The sequence below is a fragment of the Notolepis coatsorum genome, assembly GCF_963971535.1.
Source record: "Notolepis coatsorum genome assembly, chromosome: 4".
Taxonomy (NCBI): Eukaryota; Metazoa; Chordata; class Actinopteri; order Aulopiformes; family Paralepididae; genus Notolepis; species Notolepis coatsorum.
Window position 1 is genome coordinate 9,094,269 of NC_140168.1, and position 23,398 is coordinate 9,117,666.

Below are 23,398 nucleotides of genomic sequence, written 5' to 3' on the forward strand. Positions count from 1 at the left end.
CTGATATGTACTTTTAAGTAACTTTTTTTACCAAATATTTTAGGACACAGTGTGCAACTATAGGGCTTTTCCCCAGTATGGCGTCTTATATGTTCTTTTAGGTAATCTTTTCTACTAAATCTTTTAGGACACAGGGTGCAACTATAGGGCTTTTCCCCAGTATGGCGTCTTATATGTTCTTTTAGGTAATCTTTTCTACTAAATCTTTTAGGACACAGGGTGCAACTATAGGGCTTTTCCCCAGTATGGCATCTTATATGTACTTTTAAGTAACTTTTTCTACTAAATCTTTTAGGACACAGTGTGCAACAATAGGGCTTTTCCCCAGTGTGGCTTCTCATATGTACTTCCAAGCGTGTAATGGTAGTACATTTCTTGCCACAAACAGTACATGTCCTGTGAGTTTGAAGGTGAAGTTTCAAGCTCTCTGTGGGTTCTAAATGTTTTCCACACAAACCACAGTCACTAGAATGGGCTTTAAGATGGTGCATTAAAGCTTTCCTATTAGGAAAACATTTCCCACACACTTCACAGCTCCAGGTCCCACATGGTATTTGGTTTGATAATTTCACCTCGTGGGATGAAACCCCAGAGCTCTTGAACTGGTTGCTGTTAGACAAACGCTGTCCTTTGTTTTTCTGTGTCTTCTTTGATGTCAGTGAGTTTAAACTGGGATGAGGTTCACTAGTCTCCAGCCAATCATCACTGTCATCAGTATTATCAGTTCCAGAACAGTCTGAAGAGAGGAGCTGGCCATCTGTAGTTGGTTCTAAATCACCAGCTGGATCTAAGTCACTGACTGGTTCTGATGATCCACAGTCCTCTGTTTTCATCTGTTCTGTTGAGGTGCTGGCTAGAGGCTCCATCTCTCGGTTTTCCTCAGTCTGGGTTTGGTTAAACCATGAGGACTGAGGTTTCTCTTCATCATCTTCACTCTTCACAGGGACAGGGTTGAAAGTGAACTTGATATCAGCCTCCTCCAGACCTTGAAGCTGCTCTCCCTCCTGACTGCTCCAGAGTTCCTCCTGTTCCTCTTTCATCTGTAGGAGCTCTGGCTCCTGGGTTTGGTTAAACCATGAGGACTGAGGTTTCTCTTCATCATGTTCACTCATGTGCGTCTTTATATGTGCCTTCCGACTAAATCCTTTCCCACAAACTTCACAACTAAATGTTTTTTCCCCAGTGTGGCTTCTGATATGTACTTTTAAGTAACTTTTTCTACTAAATCTTTTAGGACACAGTGTGCAACAATAGGGCTTTTCCCCAGTGTGGCTTCTGATATGTTCTTTTAGGTGAGAATTTCTACTAAATCTTTTAGGACACAGTGTGCAACTATAGGGCTTTCCCCCAGTATGGCTTCTCATATGTTCTTTTAGGTCATCTTTTCCACTAAATCTTTTAGGACACAGTGTGCAACTATAGGGCTTTCCCCCAGTATGGCTTCTCATATGTTCTTTTAGGTCATATTTTCTACTAAATCTTTTAGGACACAGTGTGCAACTATAGGGCTTTTCCCCCCCAGTGTGGCTTCTCATATGTGCTTCCAAGCGTGTAATGGTAGTACATTTCTTGCCACAAACAGTACATGTCCTGTGAGTTTGAAGGTGACGTTTCAAGCTCTCTGTGGGTTCTAAATGTTTTCCACACAAACCACAGTCACTAGAATGGGCTTTAAGATGGTGCATTAAAGCTTTCCTATTAGGAAAACATGTCCCACACACTTCACAGCTCCAGGTCTCACATGGTATTTGGTTTGATAATTTCACCTCATGGGATGCAACCCCAGAGCTCTTGAACTGGTTGCTGTTAGACAAACGCTGCCCTTTGTGTTTCTGTGTCTTCTTTGATGTCAGTGAGTTTAAACCAGGATGAGGTTCACTAGTCTCCAGCCAATCATCACTGTCATCGGTATCAGTTCCAGAACAGTCTAAAGAGAGGAGCTGGCCATCTGTAGTTGGTTCTAAATCACCAGCTGGATCTAAGTCACTGACTGGTTCTGATGATCCACAGTCCTCTCCATCAGATTCTGTTTTCATCTGTTCTGTTGAGGTGCTGGCTAGAGGCTCTGTCTCTCGGTTTTCCTCAGTCTGGGTTTGGTTAAACCATGAGGACTGAGGTTTCTCTTCATCATATTCACTCTTCACAGGGACAGGGTTGAAAGTGAACTTGATATCAGCCTCCTCCAGACCTTGAAGCTGCTCTCCCTCCTGACTGGTCCAGAGTTCCTCCTGTTCCTCTTTAATCTGTAGGAGCTCTGGCTCCTGGGTTTGGTTAAACCATGAGGACTGAGGTTTCTCTTCATCATGTTCACTCTTCACAGGGACAGGGTTGAAAGTGAACTTGACACCAGCCTCCTCCAGACCTTGGAGCTGCTCTCCCTCCTGACTGCTCCAGAGTTCCTCCTGTTCCTCTTTCATCTGTAGGAGCTCTGGCTGCTCCTGACCCAGAATGGGGCTCCTCTCCTGCTGTTCAGGGGGAACCTCCTCTTCACAGACAGAGAGCTGTGGGGGGTCTGGAGGGAGGCAGAATAATAACATGAATAGTTGTAATTGCTGTCACCATTGGAAAGCCACCCATTTTAAGAATTCACACATGTTCTTCCTGTGCCCCAGGACAGTTCAGTATGTTCTTCCTGTGCCCCAGGACAGTTCAGTCAGTATGTTCTTCCTGTGCCCCAGGACAGTTCAGTCAGTATGTTCTTCCTGTGCCCCAGGACAGTTCAGTCAGTATGTTCTTCCTGTGCCCCAGGACAGTTCAGTCAGTATGTTCTTCCTGTGCCCCCCTAGGACAGTTCAGTCAGTATGTTCTTCCTGTGCCCCCCCAGGACAGTGCAGTCAGTATGTTCTTCCTGTGCCCCCCCAGGACAGTTCAGTCAGTATGTTCTTCCTGTGCCCCCCCCAGGACAGTTCAGTCAGTATGTTCTTCCTGTGCCCCAGGACAGTTCAGTCAGTATGTTCTTCCTGTGCCCGAGGACAGTTCAGTCAGTATGTTCTTCCTGTTCCCCAGGACAGTTTCTTCCTGGTTCTGGTACAAACCCATTAATAATGTTTTTTTATCCACATTTTCTCCTTATTTTATATTTTTTTCTCCCATCCCAATTTCGTATTATCCAATTCTTCCCTCCCCTGTCTTGAACGTTGCTAGACTATGCCTCCCACTGGTCGGCTGTAGTGAGGATAGAAGCCTTGCATCACGTGTCCCCTCCGGTACACGAGGAGGCAGTCTGTCGCATCTTTTCACCAGACAGCTCAAACTCTGTGGCGAGGAGTAACGCGTGGGAGGCTCACGCTGCCCCCGATACTTCCTGTCTCTGCTGTACAGGAGTCACCCAAGCGACCTGTAGGAGTCGCTGTCCACAACGTCCAATCCCCACCCACCGGCTTTCCCACCCTCTAACACTGCCAATTGTGTTAGTATGACGGCCGGCCAAGCCGGTAGCAACGGCGAGAGCTGGGCTCGATACTAGGCTTGGGCGGTATAATTTTTTTCATACCGTCATTCCTTGCTGACATAATACCCCGGTATACGGTATATGGCGGTATGACTTTGATTTTCATCAGCGGGGGGGGGAGCTAACAATATACCGTACTCGTTATCACCATACATAACGCTTATATTGAAACACCTTGACATTAGGGCCGTTCTTTCAACCTAAAAGTGCACTTTCTACAACCTCAAACCTAAATTCCTTAGCAACCCGTGTTACCAAGTAAACAAATCACAGAGCGATGGCCAGTTAGTTAGCTTAGCACCAGCCAGGAACCAGCGTTAGCTCCCGGAGCGATGGCCAGTTAGTTAGCTTAGCACCAGCCAGGTACCAGCGTTAGCTCCCGGAGCGATGGCCAGTTAGTTAGCTTAGCACCAGCCAGGTACCAGCGTTAGCTCCCGGAGCGATGGCCAGTTAGTCATCTACTAGTAAACTAGCAGTCTTACCTCTATGTAAAGTCATCTACTAGTAAACTAGCAGTCTTACCTCTATGTAAAGTCATCTACTAGTAAACTAGCAGTCTTACCTCTATGTAAAGTCATCTACTAGTAAACTAGCAGTCTTACCTCTATGTACAGTCATCTACTAGTAAACTAGCAGTCTTACCTCTATGTACAGTCATCTACTAGTAAACTAGTAGTCTTACCTTGATGACTTTACATAGAGGTAAGACTGCTAGTTTACTAGATGACTTTACATAGAGGCAAGACTGCTAGATTAGTAATTACTTCATGTAACGGTTCTCATTCAGTCAGAGACAGAAGAGTGACTCTGAACTGCTTTTTGACATGTATTGTCCCTCAGCTGCAGAAGACACATAAAACAACATATTTGTAGTCTTCTGGTCACTGCACATCTTGCATACCCTCAGCAGAGAGATACAGAACTGCTCTGTTCTTTTGTAATGCCTCAATAATATTTACTTTATAAATAAATAGGAAAAAGAAAAGTATGTTTTATCAAAATAGGATAAATTAAATTAAACATGATGGAAAGAAACTGTGGAAAACATTAAATTAGCTAATGGGCAGATCAGGGGACAACACACCCTCCTTTATAGAGTCAGACAGTGCCTTCATTACTAAACCTCTAGATATTGCAAACTACTTTAATGATTTTTTTGTTGGGAAGATAGAGAAACTAAAACGTGAGATAACAATCTTTCAAAACAATTGATTAATGACCAACTAATGAGAAATAAAGATTGTGAGTTTGACTTTCAAACTGTGCATGTGAATAAAGTAGAAGCATTTCTTAGTAGTGTAAATGTTGAAAAACCATCAGGATTAGGATCAGCGACTTCGGGTCATTGAGAAGCGCTATATAAATCAAATTAATTATTATTATTATTATTAGATGGGAAACACTTGGGTATGGTTTCTGGCTCTATTGCACTACCCATATGCCATATTTTTTATCTAAGCTTACTGAAAGGTGTATGTCCATTGGTATGGAAAGCTGCAAAAGTTATTCCACTACCCAAAAACAAGAAGGACATGTTTTCAGGTGCTAATAGCCGTCCTATCAGCATTCTTCCAGTGCTTAGCAAACTCATGGAAAGAATTGTGTTTGACCAGGTTTCCTCTTTTTTTTCTACTAACAAACTCAACTCTGAATTTCAGCATGTGTACAAAAAAGATCCCTCCACTCCTAACTCCTAACCCATAAGCTGGGAGCTTTATACAATTAAACTCTTACACTAAACCAAAATAAAATCAAAACATTACTTAAAACAGAAATGGTAAACTAGCGCCACCTGCTGAACATAGCAAAACCACTCTCAAAGAGCACCTACCAGAGACTGCAATTCGAAACTGGCCCCTGTAAATGTGCTAACACAACCCCCTCCAATGTACAATAAATGTCCTATTAAACCCAATAATACACGAGACCCTCTTCTTGGGACCAAGTAAGGTTTAGTCGATAATCCAATGCACAGTTACCCCCCCCCCCTACCCAACCCCCATCCCACCCACCTCCTACAATGTACAGTTTCTTTTGTCAAATGTATATACTCTCTTTTTTAGACTCTTCTTGTATCAAAAACAGTACTGTATTTGTAAATCTGGTATGTCATAAATGTATAGATGTAGCAGTACTGTCTATCTGTATGTCATGATGAATTGAAAATGGGGGACCCTGATGTAAACAAGACGAAAGTCTTTCTCTGGTCTGCATCCCCTTAACAATTGTGTATTGAGCTGTACTGTATTGTACCAGTACCCATTCTGCAATCTGTTAATACAAATTTCAATCAATCAATCAGTTACCAGGTAAATTAATTTACATTGATAACCATACAATATGCATGGAGCCACATACCTGCAGTCAGAAGACACATAAAACAACACCGCTGGAGTCTTCTGGTCACTGCACATCTTGCATACCTACATGTACTAAATTAAACAATTCATTCGTTTTTTCACCAGAATAACTCATACCTACATGTACAATATTAAACAATTCATTAGTTTCTTCACCATAATAATAATAATAATAATAATAATAATAATAATAATAACTCAGAACTGAGAGAATGGAATCAGCATGGAATGGCCGTAGCAATCATTGCGACATTTAACCTACCTATAAAACTAGTACTAGTGGTCAAATTAGCACAAATGTCATAAAACCATGTAATAAAATGAACGTTACGCGTTATGTATTACAAATTAAAACTTAACTGAGTTACATTTAGCAGAAACGAGTGAAATAAGGAGCTATATTTCAAACTGAACCACGTCCCCTCAGTAGAGAGAGAGAGTGGCTACGGCAACACAACAGGGACAGACAGCGCGATATTCAATGACCCAAAACTTCACAGGTGGTGTGACAGGATCTCACTGCCACCTAGTGGTAGCCTGTGTTACTGTATGTACTGTGTTGATTGATTGAACATTTTATTAAATAGGCCTGGTCTACAAGATACACTACACTACACCACTCAGGTACCCATGTAGCGTTGGCTATATTTTATGTATATGCCAGGAAAGTAGCTCAGTGTCACATCTTTGACTCACATTCCAATAATCCATATATATTTTCGTAAAAAAAAAAAAAAAAAATCACTATTAATTATTATTTTAACACATTTACCATACAGTCGCTACCTTCTACAATGTATTGTCAACATGCCTACATTAAGTACTAAAAAGTAAAAGTAAAAACTATTTTTTACTCCGGGGGAATGAAATGTTCCATTTCGTCCTCGTACGATCCTTTGTGGCCATCTTCTGTTGTCACTCTGACTGTCTTGTCTATTCTTCTGATAGCAGGTGTTTAATCAAAGATCCCCGCTTTCTAGTCTTGGTCAGCATGGGTATGGGCGGGTTAATTTTCCATTGATGGGGATTATTTGATTGGCTGTTTTTAAATAAAGTGCGGCCGCAGGATTAATAACGTTAACGTTAGTACTGTTTGGCCAGAGAAACTAATTGTTGGGCCTGCGAGATTTGTACTTTGTAGGCCTGCATTTTAAATGTAAGGAGTAAAAAGTATGTTTCTTTTCTCTGAAATGTAATTGAGTAAAAGTACAAGTATACAAACCTAATCATACTCGAGTAAAGTACAAATACCCCCAAAACAGTACTTAAGTATTGTAACAAAGTACAATTACTCAAGTACTTTACACCCCTGTTGACCAGTTTATGAGCAGCTTACTTTCTGTCGTGAAACATTGCTGATGTACTCGCTGTGCCGATGTAAGCACCAGGGTTTTAAACAGGAAGTTTAGAATCACCTGCCCAAATAGGTTTGAAACCCCTGGAATAAACATTGACTAAATGGTAAGACCTGATAAGACCCTGCATGAACATTCATAGACATTCTGTGATATTCTACACCCAGACCCCCACGCTGTGGCTCACTTGCCCCATCTAGTGGTCTGGGCACGTATCAGAAGTAAGGTTAGAAACAACGACAGAACCAACAGGAGCTTGAGGCTGATAGATCTCTGGTTCCACCACTTAATGCCCACTTTGACAAGAATTTGTCATTAGTTGTTTTACTTTCTGTGCATGTCTGTTTTTTTTTAATATTTTTATATTCAATTAGATTAAAATGTATTGTCATCATACAGCACAAGTAGGCCTACAGTACAACGGAAATAAGTTGTCATCCAACCAGAGTGCAAATGTAACAATAAAGTGCAACAGTAATATACAATGTACAGGTGATTAAACTGAATATAAAACATATAAATAAGTACTACTGTGTAACGGTGCTAATCAGATCTATGTACAGAGTTGTAGTATTAATATATATATAATATTGTAGCTTGACAATTTTTTATATGACACGATCACAACAAGAAACGACGCTCTCAGCTGTGTCCTTCCTTGAAACGAAGGATTCAAGGATGAGTCATGTTGAGGACCAACACAGGATGATTCATATGAATTCATTAATTGTACTGCCCATGAAATTGGCATTCATGGTCCTCTAGACTCTAGTCTAGACTAGGCCTACAGATGAAACCCATGAATACAGAGGTGCTTCACACTACTGACCGACTCAGCTGAGAGCGTCGTTTCTTGTTGTGATCGTGTCATCATATAAAAAATTGTCAAGCTACAATATTATAAAATCCTGTCAGGAATAGTGCCTCAAAGCATGAATGAACCGGCATTTCTAAGCACTTTAAACTTACCGCACTTTAGCGCACATAAAGTCATAGGCGGAAACACGGAAACAGCCGTTTACCGAGGAGTTGGTCGTGCAGAACTGGCGTGGGGAACTTACCGGGGGGCAGAACTAGCGTACATCAGTGGCCAATCAGATCGCAGAACGCAAACTGGAAATCCGTTGGTAAAAGAATAGACGCGGCAGGGACCACGGTCTCAGCCAGGGATAGATTGAATATGGTTGTAAATACTGGGGCCAGCTGATTTGCACATTTACGGGGTCCCTTGTTGGAGCTGGCCATCTGTAGTTGGTTCTAAATAACCATTGGTGTTCTTTCATCGCTCTGCAGGAAAACAGCACTTACCAGTTACACTCACAAGACAAGGTACTGCTGACCAAACCCTCCTCTAGGACTGTACGGAGGGAAAGCCTTAGAGTTTTCTGCCCCTAAGGCCTGGAATGAGCTTCAAAGAAACATGGATCTGGAGGAGCTTATATCACTAACATGTTTTAAAGCTAGGATAAAAATCATGGAGGAAGATGAACATGTCTGTAAATGCTATGTTACGTAACAGGTCACACTAAATTAATCTTGCCTGCCTTCAATGTACAATTCTGATGTGGTCCCCTTTTCTTTCTTTTTTCTTTAAATGTTATACTGTGAATTTTATGAAATTGTGATTTGTAATTGTCTTAATTGTCGTCTTCTTGACCAGGTCTCTTGTATAAGAGGTTTCTAACTTCAATGAGACAAACCTGGTTAAATAAAGTACAAATATGTCACAAACGGGTCAATTGTGACAAATACTGAGTCCACATGTGAAAGCAATTTAACAATATAATTTATTCAAACCTATATAACACAACCAATCATTTATATAAACAATGAATATGTATAAGAATCAGTGATGAATGCAGTGTGTGTATGAGTGAAAAGTGAAGTGTGGTGCGGTGTGGTGTAAGTAGGAATAGTATAGTTCAATGGATGGTGGATAACCTGTTCAGAGGAGATGGAGAAGCCGAGAGAGAAGGTCAAACAGGGACACATGTATACAACCAGCTCTCACTGCCCAGGTGAGTCTAATTGGGCTGACGAGCCCCCACTCTACCTTGCTCCAGGAGGGGCAGCAGACTCACCAATAAGGAGGCAGAGTGGGGGCCGTCACAAATAAATGAAATAAAAACAAGTCACTGGCTGCTTCTGATAATCCACAGTCCTCTCCATCAGGTTGTGTTTTCATCTGTTCTGTTGAGGTGCTGGCTAGAGGCTCCGTCTCTCTGTTTTCCTCAGTCTGGGTTTGGTTAAACCATAAGGACTGAGGTTTCTCTTCATCATCGTCATCATCATGTTCACTCTTAACAGGGACAGGGTTGAATGTGTACTAGATGAGGGAGGGACGTGAGTTTGTTTCTGCTCTGGTGTGAATCATCATGTGTCTCTTTATATATGCCTTCCGACTAAATCCTTTCCCACAAACTTCACAACTAAATGTTTTTTCCCCAGTATGGCTTCTGATATGTACTTTTAAGTAACTTTTTCTACTAAATCTTTTAGGACACAGTGTGCAACAATAGGGCTTTTCCCCAGTGTGGCTTCTGATATGTTCTTTTAGGTGAGATTTTCTACTAAATCTTTTAGGACACAGTGTGCAACTATAGGGTTTTCCCCCAGTATGGCTTCTCATATGTTCTTTTAGGTCATCTTTTCCACTAAATCTTTTAGGACACAGTGTGCAACTATAGGGCTTTCCCCCAGTATGGCTTCTCATATGTTCTTTTAGGTCATATTTTCTACTAAATCTTTTAGGACACAGTGTGCAACTATAGGGCTTTTCCCCCCCAGTGTGGCTTCTCATATGTGCTTACAGGCGTGTAATGGTAGTACATTTCTTGCCACAAACAGTACATGTCCTGTGAGTTTGAAGGTGAAGTTTCAAGCTCTCTGTGTGTTCTAAATGTTTTCCACACAAACCAGTCACTAGAATGGGCTTTAAGATGGTGCATTAAACCTTTCCTATTAGGAAAACATTTCCCACAAAACACTTTACAGCTCCAGGTCTCACATGGTATTTGGTTTGATAATTTCACCTCATGGGATGCAACCCCAGAGCTCTTGAACTGGTTGCTGTTAGACAAACTCTGTCCTTTGTTTTTCTGTGTCTTCTTTGATGTCAGTGAGTTTAAACCGGGATGAGGTTCACTAGTCTCCAGCCAATCGTCACTGTCATCAGTATTATCAGTTCCAGAACAGTCTGAAGAGAGGAGCTGGCCATCTGTAGTTGGTTCTAAATCACCAGCTGGATCTAAGTCACTGACTGGTTCTGATGATCCACAGTCCTCTCCATCAGGTTCCATTTTCATCTGTTCTGTTGAGGTGCTGGCTAGAGGCTCCGTCTCTCGGTTTTCCTCAGTCTGGGTTTGGTTAAACCATGAGGACTGAGGTTTCTCTTCATCATATTCATTCTTCACAGGGACAGGGTTGAAAGTGAACTTGATATCAGCCTCCTCCAGACCTTGAAGCTGCTCTCCCTCCTGACTGGTCCAGAGTTCCTCCTGTTCCTCTTTAATCTGTAGGAGCTCTGGCTCCTGGGTTTGGTTAAACCATGAGGACTGAGGTTTCTCTTCATCATGTTCACTCTTCACAGGGACAGGGTTGAAAGTGAACTTGATATCAGCCTCCTCCAGACCTTGAAGCTGCTCTCCCTCCTGACTGCTCCAGAGTTCCTCCTGTTCCTCTTTCATCTGTAGGAGCTCTGGCTGCTCCTGACCCAGACTGGGGCTCCTCTCCTGCTGCTCAGGGGGAACCTCCTCTTCACAGACAGAGGGTTGTGGGGGGTCTGGAGGGAGGCAGAATAATAACATGAATAGTTGTAATTGCTGTCACCATTGGAAAGCCACCCATTTTAAGAATTCACACATGTTCTTCCTGTGCCCCAGGCCAGTTCAGTATGTTCTTCCTGGTTCTGGTTCAAAGCCATACAATTTTTTTAATACACTTTTTCTCCTTAATTTCTATTTTTTCTCCCATCCCAATTTCGTATTATCCAACTCGGGCTGGGCGATATGGCAAAAAATCATATCGCGATAACGATATGATAATGTTATCATATTTCTCGATATCGATAATTATCGAAATTGTTATAAGTAATAAAAAGAAAAAAAAAAAAATTATAACAGATGTATGTTTATTTTGCAATTCTTTGTCGTTGCCGCTATCTTTAGTGGTACATCCCCTCACACTCCAGTTCTCAGGCTGCAGCTGGTTTAAAAGCTAAAGTAAACCGGCTTCTCTGCTGGCTGTGGCTCCAGGGGAGTTGAACAGTTCTGGCTCTGCTAGTTTATTTTCGATCTTTTGGCGCTTTTTTGGTGGACAAACCACCTCACATGTGCACCGTGACTCGTGACTGGAGTCTAGCTCTGCTAGCACACATAGCCTACTGTGTACAGACGGTTTCAAACTGTATTTTAAATTAGAAAGCAAACAAAATAAATGGACAAGAGAAAAATAAATCTCAATTTGGTCAGTATTGTCATTTGGCAAAGCCATTACTTTAACACTTTGGCTGCCGGAAAACGCCTAAACACGTAATTCCCGGCCATGCTCAAGTTGCCGAAGACGCTTTACAGCGTCTTTAATATCAATATTTCAAAAATCTGGGATCGGATTCATATTTCCCCTCCGCTGGCCTGAGATCCACCAGGAGGACCCACTGAGCTCTCTGGCGATTCAGGAGCGCCATCTGGTGGCCGATCGGCGCAATCGCTTAACAGGAAGTGCCGTAGAGGTTGTGCTGGTCGGCCGTATTACTTCCGGGCACTCGCTATAGGTCCCGAGGCTCGATCTCGACACACTACATAGCGATCGATTGCCAATAACTCGATAAACATGATTTGGACGTATATACCATTATACAAGATGGAGATGGACCGGGTAAATCGACATCCCATAATGGTAAAATTTCTACTCTACGATGATCGCCCAACGGCGGGCGGAGACTGGGGTGAGTTTTAGCGTGTAAAGTTACCGTCTTCGATACTAACTGCTATTATCAACATTTGACCCACATTAGATGATTGGTATAACGCTGCCCACGGAATTATAAACGCCCCCTAGCCCATCCGGTCAACATCAGATGACGTGTAGTAACTTCTAGAAGTACGTCTAGTTGGAATTTTTTATATCGCGCTGATTGCCATAAAACTGTATTGCATCATCAATATAATGTATTTGGGGCTATAGATCACGTTCTGGAGAAAGCTGCAGAAAGAGATGAAAACATACTTATACATTAGACCATACTTTACTATGAATATGTGAATGAAAAAGTTTAACGTTGCTACACAATGAACAATACATATAGGACTTTGAATGGGCCCTAATAATGGCAATGTAGCAATAGAATTTAAAATGTTATAGCCCTGCAAAGAAGGGGACTTTCTCTATAGACAAATAGAGCCGGCAACCTACGGTTGATAATGAATTTAACCCATGGCAGCCAAAGTGTTAAGTTGCAGGCAAGAAAGACAAGTCTGTCCACTGTCTCTGGTTTTAAAACTGCCCTGTTGCAGGTCACAATATTCGATATCGATTATTAAAATATATCGCGATATTTATCGTTATCGTTATATCGCCCAGCCCAACTCCCCTGTCTTGAACGTTGCTAGACTATGCCTCCCACTGGTCGGCTGTAGTGAGGATAGAAGCCTTGCATTACGTGTCCCCTCCGGTACACGAGGAGGCAGCCTGTCGCATCTTTTCACCAGACAGCTCAAACTCTCAGTGGCGAGGAGTAACGCGTGGGAGGCTCACGCTGCCCCCGATACTTCCTGTCTCTGCTGTACAGGCGTCACCCAAGCGACCTGTAGGAGTCGCTGTCCACAACGTCCAATCCCCACCCACCGGCTTTCCCACCCTCTAACACTGCCAATTGTGTTAGTATGATGGCCGGCCAAGCCGGTAGCAACACAGAGAGCTGGGCTCGATACTAGGCTTGGGCGGTATAATTTTTTTCATACCGTCATACCTTGCTGACATAATACCCCGGTATACGGTATATGGCGGTATGACTTTGATTTTCATCAGCGGGGGGGGGAGCTAACAATATACCGTACTCGTTATCACCATACATAACGCTTATATTGAAACACCTTGACATTAGGGCCGTTCTTTCAACCTAAAAGTGCACTTTCTACAACCTCAAACCTAAATTCCTTAGCAACCCGTGTTACCAAGTAAACAAATCACAGAGCGATGGCCAGTTAGTTAGCTTAGCACCAGCCAGGTACCAGCGTTAGCTCCCGGAGCGATGGCCAGTTAGTCATCTACTAGTAAACTAGCAGTCTTACCTCTATGTAAAGTCATCTACTAGTAAACTAGCAGTCTTACCTCTATGTAAAGTCATACTAGTAAACTAGCAGTCCTACCTCTATGTAAAGTCATCTACTAGTAAACTAGCAGTCTTACCTCTATGTAAAGTCATCTACTAGTAAACTAGCAGTCTTACCTCTATGTAAAGTAATCTACTAGTAAACTAGCAGTCTTACCTCTATGTAAAGTCATCTACTAGTAAACTAGCAGTCTTAACTCTATGTAAAGTCATCTATTAGTAAACTAGCAGTCTTACCTTGATGACTTTACATAGAGGTAAGACTGCTAGTTTACTAGATGACTTTACATAGAGGCAAGACTGCTAGATTAGTAATTACTTCATGTAACGGTTCTCATTCAGTCAGAGACAGAAGAGTGACTCTGAACTGCTTTTTGACATGTATTGTCCCTCAGCTGCAGAAGACACATAAAACAACATATTTGTAGTCTTCTGGTCACTGCACATCTTGCATACCCTCAGCAGAGAGATACAGAACTGCTCTGTTCTTTTGTAATGCCTCAATAATATTTACTTTATAAATAAATAGGAAAAAGAAAAGTATGTTTTATCAAAATAACTAACTTCCTTAACCTCTCTAAGTGTCTTCTGGTTTTTTGAGCTTTGGTGTTCTTTCTCTAATTCTTTCAGCTTCTTTATCAAGTTCTGGTATGTCCCTATTCTAGCCTTCTTGAGTAATGCCGTCTTTGCTATCAATTTTCCCCGTATTACTACCTTTAGTGCATCCCATAAAATGTTTGGATCTACCTCCCCATTATCGTTCTCTTCTCTATATCTAATTATGTCTTCCTTCACCTGGTTAACCAAACCTTTGTTGTTCAATAGTCCTACATTCAGTCTCCAAACTGTATTCCTCTGTCTACTTTTAAGATTTACTGTCAGATATATTGCGCTATGATCTGAAATATCCGTCACTCCTATCCTGCATTCTTCCACCCGATATCTGTCCCCTGTTGTCATGAGAAAATAGTCTATCCTTGAATATGTTGTGTGCGGGTGTGAATAGTGCGTATATTCTCTATCTAGCGTGTTCATTGCTCTCCATATGTCTATGATTCCTAATTCTGCCATATGTATATTCATATATTTGCTAATGTTTGTCCTCCATTTCTTTGTGCTAGTCGTGTCTATGTCATAATTCAGTACCACATTGAAATCACCTGTACAGATCAGGACCCCCTCCCCTTCCAACGCTATAATATCAAAGATCGTTTCAAATAGATATTTCTCACTGTCCGGTGGAGCATATACATTTATTAGTGTTACCATTTGACCTTCCATTTTCCCCTTGTAAACTAGCAGTCTTACCTCTATGTAAAGTCATTTACTAGTAAACTAGCAGTCTTACCTCTATGTAAAGTCATCTACTAGTAAACTAGCAGTCTTACCTTGATGACTTTACATAGAGGTAAGACTGCTAGTTTACTAGATGACTTTACATAGAGGCAAGACTCCTAGATTAGTAATTACTTCATGTAACGGTTCTCATTCAGTCAGAGACAGAAGAGTGACTCTGAACTTCTTTTTGACATGTATTGTCCCTCAGCTGCAGAAGACACATAAAACAACATATTTGTAGTATTCTGGTCACTGCACATCTTGCATACCCTCAGCAGAGATACAGAACTGCTCTGTTCTTTTGTAATGCCTCAATAATATTTACTTTATAAATAAATAGGAAAAACAAAAGTATGTTTTATCAAAATAGGATAAATTAAATTAAACATGATGGAAAGAAACTGTAGAAAACATTAAATGAGCTAATGGGCAGATCAGGGGACAACACACCCTCCTTTATAGAGTCAGGCAGTGCCTTCATTACAAAACCTCTAGATATTGCAAACTACTTTAATGATTTTTTTGTTGGGAAGATAGAGAAACTAAAAAGTGAGATAACAATCTTTCAAAACAATTGATTAATGACCAACTAATGAGAAATAAAGATTGTGAGTTTGACTTTCAAACTGTGCATGTGAATAAAGTAGAAGCATTTCTTATTAGTGTAAATGTTGAAAAACCATCAGGATTAGGATCAGCGACTTCGGGTCATTGAGAAGCGCTATATAAATCAAATTAATTATTATTATTATTAGATGGGAAACACTTGGGTATGGTTTCTGGCTCTATTGCACTACCCATATGCCATATTTTTTATCTAAGCTTACTGAAAGGTGTATGTCCATTGGTATGGAAAGCTGCACAAGTTATTCCACTATCCAAAAACAAGAAGGACATGTTTTCAGGTTCTAATAGCCGTCCTATCAGCATTCTTCCAGTGATTAGCAAACTCATGGAAAGAATTGTGTTTGACCAGGTTTCCTCTTTTTTTTCTACTAACAAACTCAACTCTGAATTTCAGCATGTGTACAAAAAAGATCCCTCCACTCCTAACTCTCAACCCATAAGCTACAATCTAGACATGTGTATGGCTGGGAGCTTTATACAATTAAACTCTTACACTAAAACAAAATAAAATCAAAACATTACTTAAAACAGAAATGGTAAACTAGCGCCACCTGCTGAACATAGCAGGAAATGCCACAGTGCATAGACTATCAAAACCACTCAAAGAGCACCTACCAGAGACTGCAATTCGAAACTGGCCCCTGTAAATGTGCTAACGCAACCCCCTCCAATGTACAATAAATGTCCTATTAAACCCAATAATACACGAGACCCTCTTCTTGGGACCAAGTAAGGTTTAGTCGATAATCCAATGTACAGTTACCCCCCCCGCCTACCCAACCCCCATCCCACCCACCTCCTACAATGTACAGTTTCTTCGTCAAATGTATATACTCTCTTTTTTACTCTTCTTGTATCAAAAACAGTACTGTATTTGTAAATCTGGTATGTCATAAATGTATAGATGTAGCAGTACTGTCTATCTGTATGTCATGATGAATTGAAAATGGGGGACCCTGATGTAAACAAGACGAAAGTCTTTCTCTGGTCTGCATCCCCTTAACAATTGTGTGTATTGAGCTGTACTGTATTGTACCAGTACCCATTCTGGAATCTGTTAATACAAATTTCAATCAATCAGTTACCAGGTAAATTAATTTACATTGATAACCATAAAATATGCATGGACCACATACCTGCAGAAGACGACTCATAAAACAACACCTCTGGAGTCTTCTGGTCACTGCACATCTTGCATACCTACATGTACTAAATTAAACAATTCATTCGTTTTTTCTACAGAATAACTCATACCTACATGTACAATATTAAACAATTCATTCGTTTCTTCACCATAATAATAATAATAATAATAATAATAATAATAATAATAATAATAATAATAATAATAATAATAATATATAATAACTCAGAACAGAGAGAATGGAATCAGCATGGAATGGCCGTAGCAATCATTGCGACATTTAACCTACCTATAAAACTAGTACTAGTGGTCAAATTAGCACAAATGTCATAAAACCATGTAATAAAATGAACGTTACGCGTTATGTATTACAAGTTCAAACTTAAATGAGTTACATTTAGCAGAAACGAGTGAAATACGGAGCTATATTTCAAACTGAACCACGTACCATCAGCAGAGAGAGTGGCTACGGCAACTCAACAGGGACAGACAGCGCGATATGCAATGACCCAAAACTTCACAGGTGGTGTGACAGGATCTCACTGCCACCTAGTGGTAGCCTGTGTTACTGTATGTACTGTGTTGATTGATTGATTGAACTTTTATTAAATAGGCCTGGTCTACAAGATACACTACACTACACCACTCAGGTACCCATGTAGGCCAGGGTTGGCTATATTTTCTGTGTATGCCAGGAAAGTAGCTCAGTGTCACATCTTTGACTCGCATTCCAATAATCCATATATATTTTATTTAAAAAATAAATCACTATTAAGCGATGGGCATATTTGTCTCTCACCAACCTAGTGACAGAAATTGTCAGGTTGACTCCCATGTTAAACACATATTTTGAAATACACAGCCTGTACAGTTTAATTATAAATCATTCTAATTGTAATATACAGTGCCTCAGAGATGAGTTTGTGCAGGTTTTTTTTCATCCTGAGGATGGTGCCATCCTCATCTAAACACACGTATATAACTAGTAACTAGCACAACACTGGTTTGTGCACTGTAATAAAATACATTTTGTTCAATGGAAAAATAAAGTCCTTTTTCCTTTTTATTGCTTATAGACCAGCAATACCCAAAAGTCACAACAGCAAGTCACAAACTGCACTCTTGCAGAACTGTTCTTTCTTTGTTCGCCTTCCAAATTGAAATATTAAAGTTATCAAAATGACAATTTTCTGGTTGTGTTTTCCTGCATTTAACATTTTCAAACAAAGCCATCATGAAACTGACAGAATAACTGAACAATAAAGTATAATATATTGTGTGGTACCCTGTCAGACAGGGAATATAATTAATTTTCAATACTTAAAAAAAAGTCCTCAACTATACTTTCTCTCTCGATGGATAGCTGTTTGTTGATGTGTTAAAAACGCATCAGTAGCAGGATTACTGTAATTTTGTAGCTTTTTATTTTTTTGTAGTTTGCCTGGTATGATTGAAAACTGTATTAACAGATTGCAGAATGGGTACAATACAGTACAGCTCAATACATACAATTGTTAAGTGAATGCAGACCAGAGAGAGACTTTCGTCTTGTTTACATCAGGGTCCCCCATTTTCAATTCATCATAACATATATGACATACAGATAGACAGTACTGCTACATCTATACATTTATGACATACGAGATTTACAAATACAGTACTGTTTGTAATACAAAAAGAGTCCAGAAAAGAGAGTATATACATGTTGACGTAGAAACTGTACATTGGAGGTGGTTGGGTGGGGTAGGTTAGGTAGGGGGTGGCTGGGGGACACTGTACACTGTACATTGGAATATTGACAAAGCCATACTTGGGTAATTTACTGTACATTGGAGGGGGTTGGGTTAAGACATTTGCAGGGGCCAGTTTCGAATTGCAGTCTCCCGTAGGTGCTCTTTGAGTGTTTTTGAAAGTGGGTAGTGATTCACATTCCTTTACAGCTTTGGGTAGGGCGTTCCACATTGATTCCGCATAATTGCGAAACGTGTTTAGTCCCTTGTTTGAGCCGAATCTGGGTTTAACATGATTTGTGGAGCTCCCTCTGGTGTTGTGATCGTGGTATTCACTGACCTTTGGGAAGTATTTTGACATGTACATGGGTACCTTAGTGGTGTAGTGTAGTGCTTCTCATGTGTCTATTCAGCTCTCCCAGTGTAATATATCTTTTAGGACACAGTGTGCAACTATAGGGCTTTTCCCCAGTATGGCGTCTTATATGTTCTTTTAGGTCAGATTTTCCACTAAATCTTTTAGGACACAGTGTGCAACTATAGGGCTTTTCCCCAGTATGGCGTCTTATATGTACTTTTAAGCCACTTTTTCTACTAAATCTTTTAGGACACAGTGTGCAACTATAGGGCTTTTCCCCCCCAGTGTGGCTTCTCATATGTGCTTCCAAGCGTGTAATGGTAGTACATTTCTTGCCACAAACAGTATTGATTGATTGATTGATTGAAAAGTTTATTAACAGATTGCAGAATGGGTACAGTACAGTACATCTCAATACATACAATTGTTAAGGGGATGCAGACCAGAGAAAGACTTTCGTCTTGTTTCCACCAGGGTCCCCCATTTTCAATTCTCCTGTACATGTCCTGTGAGTTTGAAGGTGAAGTTTCAAGCTCTCTGTGGGTTCTAAATGTTTGCCACACAAACCACAGTCACTAGAATGGGCTTTAAGATGGTGCATTAAAGCTTTCCTATTAGGAAAACATTTCCCACACACTTCACAGCTCCAGGTCTCACATGGTATTTGGTTTGATAATTTCACCTCATGGGATGAAACCCCAGAGCTCTTGAACTGGTTGCTGTTAGACAAACGCTGTCCTTTGTTTTTCTGTGTCTTCTTTGATGTCAGTGAGTTTAAACCGGGATGAGGTTCACTAGTCTCCAGCCAATCATCACTGTCATCAGTATTATCAGTTCCAGAACAGTCTGAAGAGAGGAGCTGGCCATCTGTAGTTGGTTCTAAATCACCAGCTGGATCTAAGTCACTGACTGGTTCCGATGATCCACAGTCCTCTCCATCAGGTTCTGTTTTCTTCTGTTCTGTTGAGGTGCTGGCTAGAGGCCCCGTCTCTCTGTTTTCCTCAGTCTGGGTTTGGTTAAACCATGAGGACTGAGGTTTCTCTTCATCATGTTCACTCTTCACAGGGACAGGGTTGAAAGTGAACTTGATGACACCAGCCTCCTCCAGACCTTGAAGCTGCTCTCCCTCCTGACTGGTCCAGAGTTCCTCCTGTTCCTCTTTAATCTGTAGGAGCTCTGGCTCCTGGGTTTGGTTAAACCATGAGGACTGAGGTTTCTCTTCATCATGTTCACTCTTCACAGGGACAGGGTTGAAAGTGAACTTGATGATATCAGCCTCCTCCAGACCTTGGAGCTGCTCTCCCTCCTGACTGCTCCAGAGTTCCTCCTGTTCCTCTTTCATCTGTAGGAGCTCTGGCTGCTCCTGACCCAGACTGGGGCTCCTCTCCTGATGCTCAGGGGGAACCTCCTCTTCACAGACAGAGAGTTGTGGGGGGTCTGGAGGGAGGCAGAATAATAACATGAATAGTTGTAATTGCTGTCACCATTGGAAAGCCACCCATTTTAAGAATTCACACATGTTCTTCCTGTGCCCCAGGACAGTTCAGTCAGTATGTTCTTCCTGTGCCCCAGGACAGTTCAGTCAGTATGTTCTTCCTGTGCTCCAGGACAGTTCAGTCAGTATGTTCTTCCTGTGCCCCAGGACAGTACAGTCAGTATGTTCTTCCTGTGCCCCAGGACAGTTCAGTCAGTATGTTCTTCCTGTGCTCCAGGACAGTTCAGTCAGTATGTTCTTCCTGTGCTCCAGGACATGTAAAGTCATCTACTAGTAAACTAGCAGTCTTACCTCTATGTAAAGTCATCTACTAGTAAACTAGCAGTCTTACCTCTATGTAAAGTCATCTACTAGTAAACTAGCAGTCTTACCTCTATGTAAAGTCATACTAGTAAACTAGCAGTCCTACCTCTATGTAAAGTCATCTACTAGTAAACTAGCAGTCTTACCTCTATGTAAAGTCATCTACTAGTAAACTAGCAGTCTTACCTCTATGTAAAGTAATCTACTAGTAAACTAGCAGTCTTACCTCTATGTAAAGTCATCTACTAGTAAACTAGCAGTCTTAACTCTATGTAAAGTCATCTATTAGTAAACTAGCAGTCTTACCTTGATGACTTTACATAGAGGTAAGACTGCTAGTTTACTAGATGACTTTACATAGAGGCAAGACTGCTAGATTAGTAATTACTTTATGTAACGGTTCTCATTCAGTCAGAGACAGAAGAGTGACTCTGAACTGCTTTTTGACATGTATTGTCCCTCAGCTGCAGAAGACACATAAAACAACATATTTGTAGTCTTCTTGTCACTGCACATCTTGCATACCCTCAGCAGAGAGATACAGAACTGCTCTGTTCTTTTGTAATGCCTCAATAATATTTACTTTATAAATAAATAGGAAAAAGAAAAGTATGTTTTATCAAAATAACTAACTTCCTTAACCTCTCTAAGTGTCTTCTGGTTCTTTGAGCTTTGGTGTTCTTTCTCTAATTCTTTCAGCTTCTTTATCAAGTTCTGGTATGTCCCTATTCTAGCCTTCTTGAGTAATGCCGTCTTTGCTATCAATTTTCCCCGTATTACTACCTTTAGTGCATCCCATAAAATGTTTGGATCTACCTCCCCATTATCTTTCTCTTCTCTATATCTAATTATGTCTTCCTTCACCTGGTTAACCAAACCTTTGTTCAATAGTCCTACATTCAGTCTCCAAACTGTATTCCTCCGTCTACTTTTAAGATTTACTGTCAGATATATTGCGCTATGATCTGAAATATCAGTCACTCCTATCCTGCATTCTTCCACCCGATATCTGTCCCCTGTCTATCCTTGAATATGTTGTGTGCGGGTGTGAATAGTGCGTATATTCTCTATCTAGCGTGTTCATTGCTCTCCATATGTCTGATTCCTAATTCTGCCATATGTATATTCATATATTTGCTAATGTTTGTCCTCCATTTCTTTGCGCTAGTCGTGTCTATGTCATAATTCAGTACCACATTGAAATCACCTGTACAGATCAGGACCCCCTCCCCTTCCAACGCTATAATATCAAAGATCGTTTCAAATAGATATTTCTCACTGTCCGGTGGAGCATATACATTTATTAGTGTTACCATTTGACCTTCCATTTTCCCCTTGTAAACTAGCAGTCTTACCTCTATGTAAAGTCATCTACTAGTAAACTAGCAGTCTTACCTCTATGCAGTGCATGTGAGCGGATCGGAGCGTGAGCGGCGCGGGGCGCGGAGCGGCCGGTTTTGACGTGAGCGAGGAGTGGGTTTTAAAATGAGTCGGCGCGACGTCCGGAGCGAGAGTTCTCCTCCGCTCCAATCCACTCCAGGCCGCTCACAGTGGTTTAACACTGTTGATGTAATATATACATGCAGTACAATGTCAAAGCAACAGATGGCGATGTACAAACATGAAGGCCATTTTCAACCAATGAGAAGGGTTCAGGCTTCGTCACTGTAGAGACGCCCACCATAGATATCTATGACGCCCACACTCACTCTCCTGTTAGAAAAGGTATCGACGCCATTGTTGTTGACGTTAGCTTACATGCTAACGTTAATGGCAGCGACCATAGCATTGTGGCTCGGCTAGCCTATCATCGCTTAATAGAACTAGTGAATGGATAAACAACGTTATTTAACATTGCAGAATGGCTACAATTACAATGCGGCTCAATACAAACAATTGTTAAGGGGCCCAGGGGGTGTAGACTGTTGTAGTTTGAGCTCATTTACACCATGCTCCAAAAAAGAAAAAGAAAAACTGCCGAGCGATCTGGCGCGGGGAGCGGGGAGCGCTCGATTCAAGGTGAGTGGGGAGCGAGCGGAGAGCGACTTGGGGGCGGGGTCAACATGAGCGATTAGCGGAGCGGACCAAGCTTTAAAGAGCGAAGAGCGGATTTCTCGGCCGCGCCGATCCGCTCACGTGGTCTGCCTCTATGTAAAGTCATAGTCATCTACTAGTAAACTAGCAGTCTTACCTCTATGTAAAGTCATCTACTAGTAAACTAGCAGTCTTACCTCTATGTAAAGTCATCTACTAGTAAACTAGCAGTCTCACCTCTATGTAAAGTCATCTACTAGTAAACTAGCAGTCTAACCTCTATGTAAAGTCATCTACTAGTAAACTAGCAGTCTTACCTCTATGTAAAGTCATTTACTAGTAAACTAGCAGTCTTACCTCTATGTAAAGTCATCTACTAGTAAACTAGCAGTCTTACCTTGATGACTTTACATAGAGGTAAGACTGCTAGTTTACTAGATAACTTTACATAGAGGCAAGACTCCTAGATTAGTAATTACTTCATGTAACGGTTCTCATTCAGTCAGAGACAGAAGAGTGACTCTGAACTGCTTTTTGACATGTATTGTCCCTCAGCTGCAGAAGACACATAAAACAACATATTTGTAGTCTTCTGGTCACTGCACATCTTGCATACCCTCAGCAGAGATACAGAACTGCTCTGTTCTTTTGTAATGCATCAATAATATTTACTTTATAAATAAATAGGAAAAAGAAAAGTATGTTTTATCAAAATAGGATAAATTTAATTAAACATGATGGAAAGAAACTGTGGAAAACATTAAATGAGCTAATGGGCAGATCAGGGGACAACACACCCTCCTTTATAGAGTCAGGCAGTGCCTTCATTACTAAACCTCTAGATATTGCAAACTACTTTAATGATTTTTTTG

The 23,398-nt window shown here is 41.0% G+C and overlaps 1 protein-coding gene across 1 annotated transcript in view; it reads right to left on the bottom strand.

The window, feature by feature from the left end:
• The window catches only part of LOC311227652 (potassium/sodium hyperpolarization-activated cyclic nucleotide-gated channel 1-like), a gene marked incomplete at both ends in the record, with an annotated part of 207,558 nt that extends 196,420 nt beyond the window's left edge, over positions 1–11,138 (bottom strand). Inside the window, 5 exon segments of the mRNA XM_084313373.1 lie at positions 1,203–1,311; positions 1,586–1,590; positions 2,403–2,480; positions 10,547–10,696; positions 11,091–11,138. Coding sequence (XP_084169499.1) covers positions 1,203–1,311; positions 1,586–1,590; positions 2,403–2,480; positions 10,547–10,696; positions 11,091–11,138 — 390 coding nt within the window.
• Between the last annotated feature and the right edge of the window lie 12,260 nt (positions 11,139–23,398).